We start from the raw sequence: 21035 nt of genomic DNA, 5'->3' as shown, positions 1-21035 counted from the left end.
GGGAAGTTTCCAACTATAATCTCTTCAAATATTTTCTCTGGTCTTTTCTCTCTGTTCTCCTTCTGGGACCGCTATAATGTGAATGTCAGTTACGTTTAATGTTGTCCCAGAGGTCTCTTAGGCTGTCTTCATTTCTTTTCATTCTTTTTTCTTCATTCTGTTCCACAGCAGTGAATTCCACCAGTCTGTCTTGCAGGTCACTTATCCGTTCTTCTGCATCAGTTATTCTGCTATTGATTCCTTTTAGTGTATTTTTCATTTCAGTTATTGTATGTTCATCTCTGTTTGTTTGTTCTTTAATTCTCCTAGGTCTTTGTTGAACATTTCTTGCATCTTCTCGATCTTTGCCTCCATTCTTTTTCCGAGGTCCTGGATCACCTTCACTCTCATTATTCTGAATTCTTTTTCTGGAAGGTTTCCTATCTCCACTTTGTTTGGTTGTTTTCCTGGAGTTTTATCTTGTTGCTTCATCTGGTACATATACATAGCCCTCTGCCTTTTCATCTTGTCTGTCTTTCTGTGAATGTGGTTTTTGTTCCACAGGCTGCAGGATTGTAGTTCTTCTTGCTTCTGCTGTCTGCCCTCTGGTGGATGAGGCTATCTAAGAGTCTTGAGCAAGTTTCCTGATGGGAGGGACTGGTGATGGGTAGAGCTGGGTGTTGCTCTGGTGGGCAGAGCTCAGTAAAACTTTAATCTGCTTGACTGCTGATGGGTGGGGCTGGGTTCCCTCCCTGTTGGTTGTTTGGTCTGAGGTGAGCCAACACTAGAGTCTACCCAGGCTCTTCGGTGGGGCTAATGGCGGACACTGGGAGGGCTCACGTCAAAGAGTACTTCCCAAAATTTCTGCTGCCAGTGTCCTTGTCCTCACAGTGATACACAGCCACCTCCACCTCTGCAGGAGACCCTCCAACACTAGCAGGTAGGTCTGGTTCAGTCTCCTATGGGGTCACTGCTCCTTCCTCTGGGTCCCGATGCACACACTGCTTTGTGTGTGCCCTCCAAGAGTGGAGTCTCTGTTTCCCCCAGTCCTGTGGAAGTCCTGCATTCAAATCCCAGTAGCCTTCAAAGTCTGATTCTCTAGGAATTCCTGCTCCTGTTGCTGGACCCCCAGGTTGGAAAGCCTGACGTGGGGCTCAGAACCTTCACTCCAGTGGGTGGACTTCTGTGGTATAAGTGTTCTCCAGGTTGTGAGTCACCCACCCAGCAGTTACGGGATTTGATTTTATTGTGATTGCACCCTTCCTACCGTCTCATTGTGGCTTCTCCTTTGTCTTTGGATGTGGGGTATCTTTTGGTGAGTTCCAGTGTCTTCCTGTCGTTGATCAGCAGTTAGTTGTGATTCTGGTGCTCTTGCAAGAGGGAGTGAGAGCACGTCCTGTACTCCGCCAGCTTGAACCAATCCTCACTGTGGTTTTAATTTTCATTTCCTCCTCCTTTTGTCTTTTTTTAAAAGTTTTATGGGTATCTGAAATCTAAAAGGCTGGAAACCGCTGACTTAAATGTAGTGTTCAGAGGAGGGGAATAAATAGCCACTGTGGTATAACCAGGAGAGAAAACATCTCAACTATATTGTTTCATACTTTATATTGATAAGTATTTGCAAGGGTCTGCAGTTGTTGGTAAAAGGACAGAAGGGATGTAAGGCAAAGAAATGGGGATGTTATCTGGTAAAGAGATGACCGTTGTAGAAGATAGGCCATCCTAAATGTCTTCAAAAATTTTGAAAGGTGTTAGGGTTAGGCTTGTCTTATCTAGTTCTAAAATACAGAATTAAGACGTGAGTCAATGCTGAGGGAAGACAAATCTTTTTTAGTTATAGTCATATTGAGGAACTTTATATCAGTCAGAATTGTGGGTGCCTTGAGTATTTCGTGCCCCATAATTCGAGTTGTTAAGCATAGATTGCTTTCGTTGTTTATGTTATTTTGCTCAGTGGGTTCAAGGTGCTGAATATTTGGTATTTGGACAGATTGCTCTTTCCTTTAGAATAATGTCTAACTTCTTAGTGTATACAGTCAAGGCTTTTCATAACCCAGCCTTAGCTTAACTGATCCCTTCTCTTCCCCCAGGCTGTACACTTTTACTTATATTTAAATCGCATTGTATTCATTTTATTATCATCATATGCTTTATGCTCTCATGATTCTTTCTCCCTCCTTAGCTCTTCATGTTCTTACCCAAATGCTACACTAGCTACGTTGAATTATAATGGAATAGTGGCACTCTTCTGTTGGAAAAGACTATGAATTAAAATTATATTTAGGGCTTCCCTGGTGGCACAGTGGTTGAGAGTCCGCCTGCCGATGCAGGGGACACGAGTTCGTGCCCCGGTCCGGGAAGATCCCACATGTTGCGGAGCGGCTGGGCCCGTGAGCCATGGCTGCTGGGCCTGCGTGTCGGGAGCCTGTGCTCCGCAACGGGAGAGGCCACAACAGTGAGAGCCCCGCGTACCACATACACACAAAAAAATTATGTTTAAAACTGGTCTTTTAAGTTTTGCTTTATTACTTAAAAATGTTGTATCATACTGTTTCATTTCAATTCATCCCAAGGAGACGAATTTACTCTTTCGGGCCTCAAGGCCCAAACCGTTAATGGTACACATTAGAACACTGGGGGGAATAAAGAGAAACAGAAGAAAGAGGTTATAGGTGATAGACTCCTAACTACCCCTTAGAAGTTGATGGGTTGTTTCTAACAGGTATTTTGGGTTGAGATGGGATTGAGGATGTAAAGTGGCAGAGACTCGTCCCAGGAACATTTGAGCCCTCTTAAAATGTTTTTCTTCTCACTAGGTATACTCGTATATTAATGAAGGATATAGATATACTAAACTCTGCAGGGAAGATGGACAAAATGAGGCTACTGAACATCCTGATGCAGTTAAGGAAATGCTGTAATCACCCATATCTCTTTGACGGAGCTGAACCTGGTCCACCTTACACAACGGACATGCATCTAGTTACCAACAGTGGCAAAATGGTGGTGTTAGACAAACTGCTCCCTAAATTAAAAGAACAAGGTACTTACGTTACTGGTATCAAATGGAGAAGTAATGGAAACTGTCTTAAGATTCTGATGTTAAAATGAAGGAGCCATCCTACCCTATGAAATGACTACTCTGGCACTTTCTAAAGTTGAAGTGTGGGACATTTAAAAACTTCTGTCCATTATCTGAGCTTCCCCCCTGCCCTCCTATTTTAAGCCTTAAATCTTTTAGAAAGTGATCAGTAGTTAGGGTAGCCACACTCCCTGGATTTGGGGGAGAGTTCTTTCTTATTTTATATATGCTTTCCTAGAAATGTCAACTTTTTGTTATAAAATGTCAAGAATGCTCTTCTCACCCATATGTAGTTCCCAGAGCCTTTGGTAGACAGTGGTGTTGTGTTCATGGTATTTTTTCTTAGCTGTTTGTGTGGATTTTTAATTTAATTAAATGACATGTGCACGGACCCAAAGCGGTTTTATTTGTAACACATTGGCTTTTAATATGAAAATGAGTATGTGTACAGATGTATTTAAATTACAAGAATGTAGAGAGAATTTAGTAGGAAGCCAGCTTCAACAATTATAAATTCATGGCAAAACTTGTTTTCATCTACATCGTACCTACTTTCCATCTCCGAGAACGTTTTGAACCAAATCCCAGACATCAAGGCATTTCATAGACAAATTATTCATTCTGTAATACGAAGTATACAGTCAGATTTAAAGTTTCTCCATTTGTGTTTCTCTGTATATTTTGGTAAGAATGAAAATTGTACCAGTAGGTGAATTTCCTCTAGCATATTGACTGTTGAAAACATTGTAAGAGTTGCCAGTGAATTGGTTTACTTTTTTCTTTTTATACCTTTTTTTAAAATGTATTTTCTAAAATGCTTTCCTTGGGCCTCAGCCTGGCCTCACTGCATTCTAGGGGCAGTATCCCCCACTTCTCCTGCCACTGGCCTTAACCGGCCCTCAGGCCCTCCCGCCTCCCAGGACAGGGTGGCACCTGCCACTCTCAGGACCACCCTTCCAAGGCAGAGTAAACCGGGACCCTGTTGCTAAATAAATAAATAAATATAGATAGGTAAATAGATAAATAAATAAATAGTTTTCCTTAAAAGCTTAGTAATTGAAGAAATTGAATACATGGGGAGGAGTGGCAGGAACTTGCTAGGAGACTACTGAACATCCGTATGCATTTAGGATGTGGGAGGGTGGACAAGAGCAGATTATCAGCCTCAGCTTCTAAGAGAAGATAGTTTTGTAATCATTATTTTTTAAAAGGATCCCTTTGTCTTTGTACGTCCTACTGAAGGTGGTGTGCAGCTGGCTGAAGAAACGCAGTTGGATAATTTGAGTCACGGCATAAGTGAAGGGTGATGGTCTAGATGTGAGGCGCATATTTATGGTCCTTCCATCTGGATTGGGTCTTGAGAACTAGAATGAGACCAGGGTGTTGGGTGTGTGTTCAGAGATGTGTCGGGCTGTGCACAGGGAGGAGTTGTGGTGGAGGGTTATTTTTAAGTATGTGGGATAAAAATATAGTGATTCTCTCAGGCTTTGGGATGGCAAGACCTCCCAGGCCAGAGGTAAATACCCTTTTCTGTTTACAGAAACGCTTTCCTTCAGTGTGTTGTGTAAATACTACCCTTTTCTATTTGTGCATTGATGGGAACAATGTGGGGAGTGACTAACTTGGATAATAAATAATGTACAGTTTTTTTCTTGTAACTAACTACGTAACCTGGAATTAAGGAGTAATTGGTTAGTCTTGGTTTTGGTTAGCCTTAAATTTAAATAATTTTCTTTTTCTTTTTACTTTTGAAGCTTCTGATAATGGGCTGTTAATGTTTGCTGACAGGTTCACGAGTACTAATCTTCAGTCAAATGACGAGGGTATTGGATATTTTGGAAGATTATTGCATGTGGAGAAACTATGACTACTGTAGATTGGATGGGCAGACACCCCATGATGAGAGACAAGTGAGTAAAATCTGGGGAGGGGAGATAAAAAAATTATCAGATAAAATAATTTTCTGACATTTATTTTGTGTCTATAGGAGTCCATCAATGCATACAATGAACCAAACAGCACAAAGTTTGTTTTCATGTTAAGCACACGTGCTGGTGGTCTTGGCATCAATCTTGCTACTGCTGATGTAGTAATTTTGTATGACTCGGATTGGAATCCCCAAGTAGATCTTCAGGCTATGGTAAGAGATAACAAATATGTTCTGTGCCTAACAGACGTTTTAAAGTAAACTGATAAACAGTCTACAAATGTCAGTGACTTAATCCCGCAGAATTGTATTTTCTCTGACCTCATAGTACAGTGAGGGTATTTTGCTGGTGATCTTCCATCTAAATCAGGGTATTTCCATCTTACATCTTTGCCATATCTTAGGACCTTAGAGTCCTATTATATCTGCATCCTGTTGGTAGAAAGGGGAGGAGAGAAAGCTGAGAATTGCCCAGGAAATTTTTTATGGGGCAGAACTGAAAGTGACCCCACATTCATTAGCCAGCACTCAATCACATAGCATAACTTACTGCAAGGGAGTTGGTAAATGATAGTATAGTTGTGTCCTAGGAGGAAGGGGTAGTGGGTTTGGGGAGCTACTAACCTGCCTGCCACATTAGATGTTTAAAATTTTAGGCCCATGTGTGGGACTATCTTGGCCAGATCAAGAGGATCATTTGTTTGTTTTTTTTTTAAAATTAATTTTATTTTATTATTTATTTTTGGCTGCTTTGGGTCTTTCTTGCCGTGTGCGGGCTTTCTCTAGTTGTGGCGAACAGGGGCTGCTCTTCGTTGCGGTGCGCGCGCTTCTCATTGCGGTGGCTTGTCTTTGTTGAGGAGATCAGGCTCTAGGCGTGTGGGCTTCAGTAGTTGAGGTGTGTGGGCTCAGTAGTTGCGGCTCGCAGGCTCTAGAGCGCAGGCTCAGTAGTTGTGGCACACGGGCTTAGTTGCTCCGTGGCATGTGGGATCTTCCTGGACCAGGGCTTGAACCTGTGTCCTCTACATTGGCAGGCGGATTCTTAACCACTGTGCCACCAGGGAAGTCCCAAGAGTTTCATTCTTTTTTTTTTAGTTATTTCTGAGATATACATTTTAAAGTAATAACTAGAATTATGACTTATAACATTACACCAGAACATACAAGATTTTTAGAAATTTCATGTAATGTCTGAAACATTTATGTTAACATATTTCCATACAAATAACCCAAAGAAAGTTTAGTATTAGTTGTTTTGTTTTTTTATACTGCAGATTCTTATCAGTCATCCATTTTATATACATCAGTGTATACATGTCAATCCCAATCGCCCAATTCATCACACCACCATCCCCACCCCACCATGGTTTCCCCCCCTTGGTGTCCATACATTTGTTCTCTACATCTGTGTCTCAACTTCTGCCCTGCAAACCGGCTCATCTGTACCATTTTTCTAGGTTCCACATACATGTGTTAATATACGATATTTGTTTTTCTCTTTCTGAGTTACTTCACTCCGTATGACAGTCTCTGGTCATTCTTATGTTGAGAAAATTTATGGGCTATAGATTAATATGAAAACTTAAAAGTTCTAAAGTTTGATATTGCTAATAATTTGACCTGTGGTATTTACATTTTTGGTGTTGGCCACTTTCATCCTGTGACTGTTTGTAATGGTGGCTGGGGAAATTGATCAATTAGAAGTAGGGGTGCTTTGTAAGATGTGTTTTGTGAACTTACCAGAAGTTAAACAGAAAAATGGAATTCAAGTTAATTTGATTACTTATATGTAGTTAATTGGGCGCTATTTAAAGACTAGGATTTTTTTTTTTTTTCCCGGTACGCGGGCCTCTCACTGTTGTGGCCTCTCCCGTTGCGCCTCCGGACGCACAGGTGCAGCGGCCATGGCTCACGAGCCCAGCCGCTCCGCGGCATGTGGGATCTTCCCAGACCGGGGCACGAACCTGTGTCCCCTGCATTGGCGCCACCAGGGAAGCCCCTAGGATTTTTATATTGTTTGTGGAGATTGTTTATTCATGTCACTTTTTCCCCTAATTGCAATGAAAATTTAGATTTGATTTAGGAAGAAAAGCATTTTGAATTTAAACCTAAGAAAAAAAGATTTTTTAAAAACTTTTATCATCAGACTTGAAGATTATAATTGTGTCTGTCTTGTCTGGAGACATTATGTATATTTTATTTCCGTATAACCTAGACAGATTAATACAGTAGTTTCTCACAGATTCAGCAACTATGACGTGTTCTATACCTCCTAAAAGATTTTCTTGTGAGATAACCAGTTAATTTGATTGAAACTGAGAATTTAAGAAATGTTAATGGAATATGAATCCGTTATAGTTGTTTTGTTTCGTATTTTTCAAACCATTTTGTACTTGAGAATATTTTCATTTTGTTTCTCAGTGTACACATTCAGATGTTATTTATGTGAATTTTCAACTGGATTCAAAGTAACCTGGTTATTTTTCTAGGATCGAGCCCATAGAATTGGACAAACCAAGACAGTCAGAGTGTTCCGCTTCATAACGGATAACACTGTAGAAGAAAGAATAGTGGAACGTGCTGAGATGAAACTCAGACTGGATTCAATAGTCATCCAACAAGGTGAGCCTTAGGACTTTAAAATTTACCAGGTTGAATTTATAACACTTTTTTCCTGGATTTTTTTTTAGGATATTCTTGTTGTTAAACATATATTAAATCAGGCTACCAGGCAACAATATTTATATTCTAGACTAAAGTAAGCTTCAGTTTTGTTAAGAGGATGGGTTTGGGCTCAGGAAGGTTGAAATTTGAATATTGACTCAGCTGGTTAGCAATTCTTTTACACTATCTGAGCCTCTTCTTCATGTGTTAAATAGGGATACAGAGATTTTTAAGGACTAAAGGGGATAATGTATATAAAAATACCCAGCATTCAGTGTGGTACATATTAAATAGAGGTGTGATGAGTGATTTACATGTACTAACACTCAATTGACTACTCTGAGGAAACTGAAGAGATAACAATAAAACTCAGAATTCTTTTTTCTAATCCACAACGATTTATTGAGCACCAGCAGATGTCAGGCACTGTTCTTAGTGCTGAGAATACAGTGGTGACTGAAACCAGCCAGTGTTCTTACTTTCAAGGACTTTATAATTTAGTGAGAGCAAGACACAGAATAAACATTTATGTAAATAGGACTAGATGGTGAAAGTGGGATTTTATTTTGGATTAATTGAAGGGAACTTCAAGTTCTCATGCCAGATCAGCTTTCAAGGAAGACATTTATATTTTCATGAAGCTTAAAATAGAGTTAGTATTGGGATGTGTAAAATGTAAAAACCAAAACAAACCCTCAGTAACCTTGAGCCCACGTTGGTTTCCTTCCTTCCCAAATTGTGTCATGACCAAATGCATTTTATCTGTCTCTAAAGCTAAGAGGTATACTGTTGTATTATCCACTGATTATTACATTTGTGTGTCTTGGTTTTGTCAACCAGTCTCTAATTTCCTTGTAAGGAAGGGAATGTTACATTTCTTTGTTATCCCTTAATGCCAACCATAGAGCTAGCCACGTGTCTGTATACATAAAGTCAGAAAGAGAAAAACAAATACGGTATGCTAACACATATATATGGAATTTAAGAAAAAAAAAAAAACGGTCATGAAGAACCTAGGGGTAAGACGGGAATAAAGACAGACCTACTAGAGAATAGACTTGAGGATATGGGGAGGGGGAAGGGTAAGCTGTGACAAAGTGAGAGAGTGGCATGGACATATATGCACTACCAAACGTAAAATAGATAGCTAGTGGGAAGCAGCCGCATAGCACAGGGAGATCAGCTCGGTGGTTTGTGACCACCTAGAGGGGTGGGATAGGGAGGGTGGGAGGGAGGGAGGCACAAGAGGGAGGAGATATGGGAACATATGTATAACTGATTCACTTTGTTAAAAAGCAGAAAAACACACCATTGTAAAGCAATTATACTCCAATAAAGATGTTAAAAAAAAGACAATACCTGATTGCTTTATTGTTAGTTGTTTTTGTTAATAATTGCTTAACATAGTGAGCTTACTTTGTACCAAGCCATGTGCTAAATATTTAAATACTGAATATTATCTTCTTTAGTCTTCATGCCAGCTGGAGGTTGGCATCAGAGGTAGAAGCAAGTCACTTATTTACTGTTTACACAGCTAGGAGGTGACTCATCCAGGGCATCAAGAGCTATATAAACTATTACAGTGCAGTGTTTAATTAGGAAAGTCTCTGGGGACTTCTGGGGCCTGCCAAACAGGTTTCTCATGAGTGATGTAATGGCTAGTTTTTTTTTTCCCCCCAACATTCATCCATGCTTTTAGAAATACATCTGCCTTGTGGTTCTTGTTCTCAATTATTTTCATCTCTGAAACCCTTTTCTTTTTTTTTTTTTTTGAAGATTAAAAAAATACAAATTCTTTTACAGTCAGCTTAGAAAAGCTTTTTGAGTCTTTTGACTTAATGTTTTTGGGGTATTTTTATATATTTACTAAGGCAACTTTTGGAGCAAAATTTTGTGCTAGTAGCTTTGTTAATCCCATTTATAGACATATTAGTCAAACAAGCCTTGGGTGCATATGCCTCTGTGTTAACTGTTTGGTGGACTAAGGGGTATAACTAAAAATATGAGAATATACAGAAGTACTTTATGTCTGAAAAGTTCCCTCCCAGTCCACAGGGAAGTAATTTCTCTAAGCTTAAGAGCATTTTGATAGCAGTGAGATAGCTTTCAAGAAACATGTTCTGTGGATATATTCTAACTTTGAAAGTCACAAATATTTGATGGTGCATTCTATTAGGGATCCAAAACCATGATTACAAGTATATGTAAGGTCCCAGAAAACAGCTTGTATCTTTACCTACTCATTACAAGTTGGTTGAAGTAGAAAAATTAAAATAGAAGAAGTATATGTGAGTGGCTCTTGAAGTTTGGCAATATGAAGGTTTTTATACTTCACTTTTGTAAGTAGAACAAGCTGATTGGGAGCATTAGTAATAATACTCATCAGTTTCTGCTTAGCAGAAACTTCCTGTGTTTATAATGCTCTCACCTTTTGATACTTAAAAAAAGTTATGGTAATAATTTTGATTTTCAGATATCCCAAGTTACTGTCATTCTCACCGTACAAGCATATATTTTATTGAAGTGGCATTCGGTAGGCTTCATTATGTAATATGTAAAGTTTAGAAATATTTCAGAGTTTACAGATTAGAATTTGGTATTTTATATAAAAATGAAAATTATCAGATGAGAATAAACAGAAATGATTGACGTTTGAGGCAAAATTATGTGGTATTACATCTAACATTTAAAATTCCAAATATCCAGTAAACTAAAGTTTGTTTGATTAACATTACACAATAAAACCTTTTTTTCAGGAAGACTTGTGGATCAGAATCTGAACAAAATTGGGAAAGATGAAATGCTTCAAATGATAAGGCATGGGGCAACACATGTATTTGCTTCAAAGGAAAGCGAGATTACTGATGAGGATATTGATGGTATTTTGGAAAGAGGTGCAAAGAAGGTGAGATGCAGATTAAATGATATGTTTAATATGTAAAATATTTTAAACCAGAACTGTTTGAGGAAATGGTTATGTGAGTTATCGGTAATCTGACTTCCACAGAAAGAAGTTTTTATGTAGTATAAAGCCTAATTTATTTTGACTATAGTTCTCATGCTTTTTAAATTCTCCACCTAATAGGATGTTTCTTTTGTTTCCTAGACTGCAGAGATGAATGAAAAGCTCTCCAAGATGGGTGAAAGCTCACTTAGAAACTTTACAATGGATACAGAGTCGAGTGTTTATAACTTTGAAGGAGAAGATTATAGAGAAAAACAAAAGGTAATTTAGAAAGAGATTTTGGTTACTTGAAGACTTAATATTTTACTTGAAACTTGGAATTTGTTAGGTGTAATGCCTTGTCTCAAACAGCAGTCATTTCTGTTTACTCACAACTAAATTATTTTCATTTTTGTGTTAAATTTAATGCCACATTTTCAGTTGGTAAAGTGAAATGTTTAAAAAGTTTATGTATACTGTTAAAGTGCACGATGTTGTGTGGGGTGATTATAGTAATTTGGGATATTTGAAAATTAAAACTTGCCAAAAAAAATCGTCACAACCTTATTAGACTTTTTTTTTTTTTTAAACAGCAGAATTGGCTGGTAATAATTAAAGGGAATAACTTATTTCATAAGTAATACTTGCTGTTATATAGTGAAATTAGAAAATACCTACAGGGTAGAAGAAAAAAAAATTCTACCTAATGCTTTCCCTTTTAATGTTTAGGCATGTACATCCTCTGAATTTTTTCTAGGCTAAATATATATCTACATTTCTCTCCTAATTGGGGTTCTAAACCTTCTATAGCATTGTTTTTCACCTAGTATTCATTTGGTCAGGAAGTACTTACTGAATGCCTATGCTCTTCACTAGACCTCCTGTGTGTTAATTGCATAGTCCCTAGCCTCATAGAGCTTATAGTCTAGAATTTTATGAATAACTTTGCATTTATAAATAACAGTCGTAGTGATGTACATAGTCGGAGTTGCATTCATGTAGGATTTGCGACTATATAATAAAGTTGGTGATCTGAATTGTTTCCCATGTGCTAGATTGCATTCACAGAGTGGATTGAACCACCTAAACGAGAAAGAAAAGCCAACTATGCTGTTGATGCCTATTTCAGGGAAGCTCTTCGTGTCAGTGAACCTAAAGCACCCAAGGTGAGTTGACAGAGCACAAATGTCTAAAAATATTGGAACTGTAAATCATTTTTCTTCTTATACTCTTGAGATAAAATCAGATTGAGAATTAGATTTTATGGTTTCTTACAGTACACCTCCTTCAGCTTTTGTTAAAAGTTTTCTAAAGATTAATTTTGAATGTAAGCATTTAAAACTTGATTAATGTTTGTTCAGTTTTAGTGGAAGATGCATTCAGTTGCTTGGAGAATTGGCTGTCATGATTTTATAGAATGAAAAAAGGTTGTAAATAGATTTAAAGCAAAATAGTTGCTTTCTTATGAAGAATACTTTTTGTTTTTAGGCTCCTCGACCTCCAAAACAACCTAATGTTCAGGATTTCCAGTTCTTTCCTCCACGTCTATTTGAATTATTGGAAAAAGAAATTCTATATTACAGAAAAACGATTGGGTACAAGGTAGAAGAAGTAACACTTTGTTCGTAACTAACCTGGTTTTTTGTTTTGTTTTTTAAAATATTTATTTATTTATTTATTTGGCTGCGCTGGGTCTTAGTTGCAGCGTGTGGGATCTTTAGTTGCAGCATGTGCACTTCTTAGTTGCGGCATGCATGCGGGATCTAGTTCCCTGACCAGGGATCGAACCCGGGCCCCCTGCGTTGGGAGCGTGGAGTCCTACTCACTTGGCCACCAGGGAAGTCCCTAATCTGGTTTGTTTTTAACTTAATAAATGCAGAATATCAATATGTTTTCTTTCATGGCTGGATTAAAAATTGTGAAAAATTTGTGAAATGTCATGTACTTGGTTAAGAGTTTAGTTGATTGCATACTTCCTAAAATATACTGACTGATGACATAGGAAAAAAAAAAATTTTTAGGTGCCTCGAAATCCTGACCTACCAAATGCAGCACAGGCACAAAAAGAAGAACAGCTTAAAATTGATGAAGCTGAACCTCTTAATGATGAAGAATTAGAGGAAAAAGAGAAGCTTCTAACACAGGTATAGCCTTCAATCAACACAGAATTTAGTAACATTATTTTGTAAGGTGCTGTCTTAGGCTGTGTTGGAATATATAAAGGAAGTACATTTTTTTGATTTCAAAAATGGAATAATTGGTGATCATAAAGCATGGGCATATGGTGTTTGCTACATTTTGATTGTCATTAGTTGTTGAGGTGGTAGAGAAGATTATGGATTTGCACCAGCCTTGGTAGAATGGGTATCCTTTTGCTTTTGATCACCATTCTTCCAGCACTCCCATCTTCCCTTTCCTGTGAATCTTCTACGTTGCTACTAAGTTATAATTCTCAATGACAAATCTCTGCTCCATACTTTTTTAACGTCCTTTAAGTTTCAATCAAGGCCTTTCAGAATCTGGCCTTAACCTACCTTTAAAGCCTTATTTTCCTTCTGTTTTCCCACTTGGTTTATATCTTTTCCCTTTAGTCTATGTTCATTCCTCCTGGCAAACTTCTACTCTTTGAAAGCTCAGTGAAAATGTCACCTTTTTGTGCAGCATTCTTTATTCTCCCGCTCAGCTTCAATTGCTTGGCTATCTAAGCAATATATGATGTATTGCTAAAAGTGCTCATCTATGTACATGAAAATCTACTACTTTAAAAGCACTTAACTTAAAAAGAAAACTTGGAGCAACTGAAAATTTTCTATAATACTCAGCAGCATTGGTAAAGTTTAATAGCTTTTCTCCTAAGTTCAGTGTGCTGTGATTATATGTTTTGTTTCCATTGCTTTGAAGGGATTTACCAATTGGAATAAGAGAGATTTTAACCAGTTTATCAAAGCCAATGAGAAGTGGGGTCGTGATGATATTGAAAATATAGCAAGAGAAGTAGAAGGAAAAACTCCAGAAGAAGTCATTGAATACTCAGGTAATTCTCCTATTATTTTAATAGGTATAAGAATGTTCTCAGGCTTCTGGAGAGCTGTTGGAAAGTTCAGATTTTCTTACTCTGAATACTGTTTTGATAAGCTTAATTTCACCACAACTTAGTGCCTTTTTTTTTTTTTAATAAAATTTATTTATTTATTTATTTTTGGCTGCGTTGGGTCTTCGTTGCCACGTGCGGGCTTTCTCTAGTTGTGGTGAGCAGGGGCTACTCTTTGTTGCGGTGCGCAGGCTTCTCATTGCGGTGGCTTCTCTGGTTGTGGAGCACAGGCTCTAGGTGTGCGGGCTTCAGTAGTTGTGGCACGTGGGCTCAGTAGTTGTGGCTCCCGGGCTCTAGAGCGCAGGCTCAGTAGTTGTGGTGCACGGGCTTAGTTACTCTGCGGCCTGTGGGATCTTCCCAGACCAGGGCTCGAACCCGTGTCCCCTGCATTGGCAGGTGGAATTTTAACCACTGCGCCACCAGGGAAGCCCTAGTACCTTGTTTTGTTTTGTGTTTTTTAAAAATTGAATTGGAAAATCTCCCCTTCTTTAAAATGGCATTAATTTTTTTTTTTTACCCCCGTTCACTAGCTGTAGCCAAGGAAACAAGAATAGGTCACTGAATAATTGTGCCTTCATTTTTATTTCATTGTCTTTCATAAGTTTTCAAGTGTTACGTGTTTCTCTGTGCTCCTGGAGCCAGTCAGATTGTCAGGTGGGTGTACCTCTGGTGGTCCGCCCAGAGCTTCAGAATAGACACAGCTAAGAATTGGGGGATACTTCCTATAATCATCCAGCTTATCTTCCTGGTTTCTTCATAGTTGAGGAAACTGAGAAATAATTACGTGACTTACTAGTGTTAGATGTGGGGAAAATGGAAACATTTCTTAATCCTTAGCAAGTAAAATAGAGCACTTACAACAAGAAGTTATTTATCTTTCTGCCCTTCCCCCACCTATCTCATCTGCCCAACTCTTATTCCTACAGCTGTGTTCTGGGAAAGATGCAATGAGCTGCAGGACATAGAGAAGATTATGGCTCAGATTGAAAGGGGAGAGGCAAGAATTCAAAGAAGAATTAGTATCAAAAAAGCACTTGACACGAAGGTACTTTGAATATTAATAAATATGATAGTAAAATAACTCCTCTCAGTAATATGAGAGTTTAAAGTAACTTTTAAAAAGGAAAAGAAATGATGATATAAAATTTTTTTTCAAAGGACAGCATTCAAACATTATAGGTGTTCTGAACAGAATTTACCTCAGTATTTCAGTTGATATATCTGGGTCAGAGTCACTATGATTGGCTCTTTGCTGTGTGGTGTACGAGAAAGTCTCAGTCTGTATTTCTTTTTAAAATAATAAAGACTGAAGTTGTTTCGGAACAAAGATTACAATGTAACTGACTTTGGATAGAAAGTTGATGTGAAATACAACATTTATAGCTAACTTTACTAAAGCCGAGTTTGAAACATAGATTATATAGGATTTGTATTTTATATAATATAAAATCTGATTTTCATAGATTGGACGGTACAAAGCACCTTTTCATCAGCTGAGAATATCTTATGGTACTAACAAAGGAAAAAACTACACTGAAGAAGAGGATCGTTTTCTGATCTGTATGCTTCACAAGCTTGGATTTGACAAAGAAAATGTTTATGATGAATTGCGACAGTGTATTCGCAACTCTCCTCAGTTCAGATTTGACTGGTTTCTAAAGTCCAGAACTGCAATGGTGAGTACTGGGGGCCTTTTTCTGTAATGTAGTACACTTAAACTTGCTCTGACAGTTCAAAGGAAGTAGGTTATTTAATATTCTTTAAGGTAATTTTTTAAATTCTATTAAGAGAAAACTGTGGTTCAGCTGTATCTTTGAAGTAAATTTTTGTTACAATATTGTTTGTATTACAGTTTAAATCAGTTCCTTAAGAAACAGTTCACATCCACAGTTAAAAACCTAATGTCATAAGTAACTTACAAAGTTTATTTTTTCTATTGTTTAATAGCACGTCTTTTAACATCACTATATATGATAGGACTAATTTTTTTATGTGAATTTTAATCAGGTTCTAAGTAGGAGGAAATGTCACCATCAATTTTAACTTCTGAATGTAATGATCACAATTTAAAATTTGACTTTTGGTTTTATAAATGAACACATTTCTATAAAGAAAGGACTTGTACTCACGCATCTGCCCATCAGAATGCTGAGTTTGAGTTATTTAAAAAGAGCTTAATGTAGTAAAACACTATACTGATTTAATCCTAGGTTTTGTTTTTATTCCCAATATCAACCTGTTTCTGATCAGCAAGTTCCATTTGTAATGACCTAAAATTAGAATTCAGAAAAGTTTAGCTTTGATGAACTGCTCTTCTCTTATGTAGTTTTTTAACTTTTTATTTGATATTAGAGTATAGTTTATTAACAATGTTGTGTTAGTTTCAATTGTATAATAGCAAAGTGATTCAGTTATACATATATCTGTTCTTTTTCAGATTCTTTTCCCATTTAGGTTGTTACATAATATTGAGCAGAGTTCCCTGTGCTATACAGTGGGTCCTTGTTGGTTATCCATTTTAAATACAGCAGTGTGTACATGTCAATCCCAAACTCCCTAATATACTTCCCTCATATACTCCCTAATATACCTGCTTCCCCCCGGTAACCATAAGTTCGTTCTCTAAGCCTTTGAGTCTGTTTCTGTTTTGTAAGTAAGTTCATTTGTATCGTGTTTTTTAGATTTCGCATATATCATATGATATGTCTTTTTCTCTGACTTACTGTATTACCACCTTTGAGTTTTTAGCTTCATCTTGTGTTCTTCAGGATGATGATAATGCCAAAACAATTCTGTAGTCTTAATTTTGAGATGTACTAGGATAGCAAAGTTTAAACAACTTTATAGTAGGATTTACCTCAGTATATTTAAAATACATTGTCACTCTTCAAGATGGAGGATAGTGTTTGGTCTTTAAATGTGACCACTGAAGGGGTTTTTTTCAGTAAACATCAATGGAGGCTACTGTTTTGTGAAACCCTAGTTTGGGTATAAATGCATTATAAATATATAGTTAGAGGAGACACATTCAGTTGCTATAAGCTCTATATTACGTCTTTTAAAGTAGGAACAATTTATATATAATTAATAACTGATTTTGTGGTGAGTGAAACAAGATGCAGTGTCACATTGATTTACTGGTACAATACCATGGTCTAAAACTGCATGTTATTTCCTAATGTGTTTCATGTTAAGGCACACATACAAAATGATAATATGCGTATGGCCCCTTGTGATAAACAGTTGAGGCATAATCCTTCTCTAAGAGCCAAGAAGACTCATGCCATAGTACATCTGTAACACATTCTGGCATGTGTATCTCAGTGTACCTGTTAAAGGAAATAAAGAACTTTGATGCAGTGTACTACCTTCTCTCTATATATACTATTGCACATATTTCCAAACCTTATATGGTTTTGTCCTATACAATAATATTTTTAAATGACTTTATCGTGACCATTTGTGTAGAATGTCACGACAAGGAGAGAAAAAAAACAATTTTACTCAGTAGGTAGCCAGCAATGATACAAATGGACTCCTGTTTTCTTAAGGGGTATTTACTATTTCTACACTATAATTTAAAATCCTTTCTGGAGCCTGTGTAGATTGCTAAGGAGAGATGAGGTAAAACTCATGATAGATTTCTATGACTATTTTTCCCGAACTGGGAAAGACGGCAGTTGGTACACCGTCTACCACAATTCTAGTGGTAATGCGTTTAAGGGAAAGATTATATATACCTCTTATTAAGTTTTAGTGATTTTGACCTCAAATATGTGCTGTTAATTTTAAGTTTTGGAGATAGACGAGTTTTCAGGCATAGACACTATGTAGCAGAATTGCATATATTAAGAGATGTTCATTTTCACTGCTTCAGTTCCTAAGTGAAGGAAGGATTTATGAAAAATACACAACAGTATGGCCTTAAATAATGAAGTGAAAAGTTTACAGATACCTTATTTTATCCTCCTAGCATGGATTGTGTATGAAAATTACCAGTTCTTTTGCTTTTTAAAATTTTGTCTATTGGGGGTATATAAGTGATATTACACTGTTAAAACATACCTTTGGTTTTGAAATTGTAATCATGAAAACTTACGGATGGAGACTACAAGTTTACCATGTAAATTTATGTTTGTAACTCAGGAGCTCCAGAGGAGGTGTAACACTTTAATTACCTTGATTGAAAGAGAAAACATGGAACTAGAAGAAAAGGAGAAGGCAGAGAAAAAGAAAAGAGGACCAAAACCTTCAGTAAGTACTCATGAAAATGTAAATATTTTCTTGGGGAACTTAACTTTTTTCAAGAATTTGAACATTACTTGGCTATCACTGATGTGTTAGTTTTGTTTTTTTTTTGGTAAGTAGTATGGCCTTGGATTGCTTTAAAAGTATAAATTAAACTTGATTGCATTGTGTGGGGAAAATCATGTTATGATGGTAGTTCACAGTATGGGGATTTGTGAGAATATGGGAACGTCTGTCTTGTGAATGGCAAGAGCCTACACTTGATGTTGAGAGTGCACATTATAATTTTAGAATATGTAAAGAAATATTAGGAAGGCAGTGGCCTTTACAACCTTTACTGTTCACTTCTAAACTTTGATTTATTGTACCAATGATATCTTAGCAATGTGAAGGCAATAATTATAAGAAAAAAGTCATCTAATAATGTTATCTAATTCTGTTATCTAATAATTTATATAGTCATGCGTAAATGAACGTATCAGGAAAGTCTAGTATACTCACAAAGTATTTCTCATTACTGCTTTCTTTTGATGAGAGGGCATGTTATACATTTGTTTGGTGTATTGATTTACTATTGCTAATTGTGAATTACTCATTTACTTCATTATTAGCATTAAGGTATTTATGTTAGTAAAATATGTAGATAAGATTATTTGGAGAATTAAGGTTATTCTGGTTAAGAAAAGTAATACCTGTTACTAAGTGGCAGTTATTAATAAATTGCTATCATGAGTCTTCCAATGTATTTCATGTTAATATTACTCTTGTGATGAAGATAATCCTTCTGTTTGTTTGTAGACCCAGAAACGTAAAATGGATGGAGCACCTGATGGCCGAGGAAGAAAAAAGAAGCTGAAACTATGAATACACATTTGTTTCATAATCACTAACTTTAAACCAGTAGTTCTTTAATTTACGGGTCTTCATAAGATGTACTGTACAATGCTCAATTGTTATGTCATTCAAAGACATCAGGTTCATCTGTTTACCAAGCTAGAAACATAGTATGTAGTTTCACTTTTTTAAATGCAACAGCTGTGCTGAAAATTTTTTATCATTAACACTTGAAGTAATAAAATAGGCTTCATTTATTAATAAATGTTTCATTTGATTTATTTTTATATTATAGTTCCATTTGTGAGGCTTGTGACTTTTGTTTATCAGCTATAATTTCTACACTTGTAAGGCTTAAAAAGAAGCAAACAAGTTAAAAAACAGAAAACTGCAAATAACATTTGTCCCTTCAGTCTTCACTTAGTTGTGTAATTGTTTTAATTCACTTTGCCTTTGCAGAAGTTTGGGTATCTTTGTAGTGCTATTGAGTCTCATCTGGGAAGATTATGTATTGCATTCTCCTTGCTTATTATATGGGTAGAATGGGAAAAAAAGGCAAGACAAATTCTCATTAAATTCTATGCATATTTCTGTTATGCTTTCTGTTTCTGTAATTGGTTCTGAGGTGAATATGCCCTATTCTGTTTGGAAGAATGGCCTTTTAGTTATATAGCCAAAGACATTTAGTATTTTCTGGTTCCTTAAGGTGTTGTTGTACCATTTTGTAAAAGGAATATTATTATTACTTTTTTTAATTGTTCGGTAAATATTTTTGACAAATTACCTTCTGAAGCAGCCACAGCTTAGAAATAATGTCAAAACTAAGGTGATTTTTTTTTTTTAAAAGACCCAGCCAAAATAAGGTGTGAATTTGTCTTACTGTTAAAATGAAATTGGTAAAATATATCCCCTTCCAGTTTACTTTTTTGGGTTTTAGAGTAATTGAACGTTTTATTTTATTATATTTAAAATAATTTCTAAGTGTGAGCAGCAAGACTGACTATAATTCCAGTTTTTATTTTCTGTGGACAGACTTGATAAACTGGAGACCCTGAAGCAGGATTACCCAAATTGTAGTGTCAGGATTTTAGCTGTACCAGAGGCCTTTATGTGCTACACATAATTTGTATAAAGTTTTATATGTGCAAATTGGGTACATAAATAGTCTCCATTTTTCTAAGGGAATGCAATAAATGTAGCATCGTGAATAAATATAACTTTTATAATCCTTAAGTGGTCTTTTCTTTCCATTGCTGTAATTTTCTTTTCTCATTTAATTTTTATTTGCTTTTTTCCTTAGGACGTTATCTTTTTTCCTTAATTGGATTTTTTCGTCTCAGATTTCTATCAGTTGTTTTCATTTGCCCACACATAATTGGGATTTTTATTTATACGGGTGATTTCTGTAGTATTACTACTACTGCTTGCTTTTAAAAAGTGGGATTGCCACCATCAGTGTCAAGCAAAATGCAGTGTTCATGGCAATTTGTGGAGTAATTTGTTTTGTGTTCCCCCCAAATTGACTTCTTTATAGCCTTGGATTCTTAAAATAACAGTTATGGATCTAATATATGCAAAACGTGAGGAATGGTTATTTCTTCCATGAAAAGAGCTATCATTCTTGAGTGGCGGCTTTATTTTGGAGGAAATAATTGGGAAAATACAAGGCCAAAGAAAACTTTACAGAGCTCACAAAGGAAGTGGTGATTTCAAGAGGAAGAAAACACAGCCTAATTTGTGTGTGTGTGTGTGTGTGTGTGTGTGTGTGGTGTTGGAGGAGGGAGTAGAGGAGGTGGGAGGAGGTTGAGAGTGGAAATACAAAAGGAACCTAGTGCCAGCCCTTCAGAGCTCAGGGACATGGGAACACGTGTACAGGGAAACACTTGAAAACATGAAAGAAAATATTAAATTTAGCATTGTGGTTTAGCCAATGTGTGAGGCATTTGTGTTTCCCAGGTCAATTAGGATATCACTCTTGTATGTCTGTCCAGAATAAAGTAAAGCCAAGTTTTTATTTATACTGCTAGTTAAGGGAAGGAAAAATGGTAACTAAGCTCAACCCAACGGTTTTAAAAGAGGAATTGGTGGTTGGAGTGGACTCAAAATTGGAACCCAATTTCCAGTTGATTTCCTCAATTTCCAGTTGAGGAATAGGAGGGCTTAAATAGGGGGAAGGAGGAGTGGTCCCTAAAGCCAGCTTAGAAGAGGCTGGATGTTTACACAGGTGACCAGGGTCACTGTCTCTTGTTACCCAGAATATTTCATTTAA

At 36.7% G+C, this 21035-nt stretch overlaps 1 protein-coding gene across 1 annotated transcript in view; it reads left to right on the top strand.

The window, feature by feature from the left end:
* Positions 1–19999, top strand: part of SMARCA5 (SNF2 related chromatin remodeling ATPase 5) — a 46558-nt gene extending 26559 nt beyond the window's left edge. Inside the window, exons 11-24 of the mRNA XM_022599632.3 lie at positions 2796–3022; positions 4850–4971; positions 5049–5201; positions 7475–7607; positions 10406–10554; positions 10756–10875; positions 11649–11759; positions 12082–12195; positions 12615–12737; positions 13495–13627; positions 14611–14729; positions 15148–15360; positions 17831–17938; positions 18731–19999. Coding sequence (XP_022455340.1) covers positions 2796–3022; positions 4850–4971; positions 5049–5201; positions 7475–7607; positions 10406–10554; positions 10756–10875; positions 11649–11759; positions 12082–12195; positions 12615–12737; positions 13495–13627; positions 14611–14729; positions 15148–15360; positions 17831–17938; positions 18731–18796 — 1891 coding nt within the window. The 3' untranslated portion in view covers positions 18797–19999. The remainder of the gene's footprint in view (positions 1–2795; positions 3023–4849; positions 4972–5048; positions 5202–7474; positions 7608–10405; positions 10555–10755; positions 10876–11648; positions 11760–12081; positions 12196–12614; positions 12738–13494; positions 13628–14610; positions 14730–15147; positions 15361–17830; positions 17939–18730) is intronic.
* Positions 20000–21035: the final 1036 nt, after the last annotated feature.

Source organism: Delphinapterus leucas, chromosome 5 (genome assembly GCF_059928025.1).
Source record: "Delphinapterus leucas isolate spDelLeu-1000000601 "Yukka" chromosome 5, BTC_Dleu_Yukka2, whole genome shotgun sequence".
Classification (NCBI taxonomy): domain Eukaryota; kingdom Metazoa; phylum Chordata; class Mammalia; order Artiodactyla; family Monodontidae; genus Delphinapterus; species Delphinapterus leucas.
Note: the sequence above shows the minus strand (reverse complement) of the source record. Positions and strands in the feature narration are given on the sequence as shown.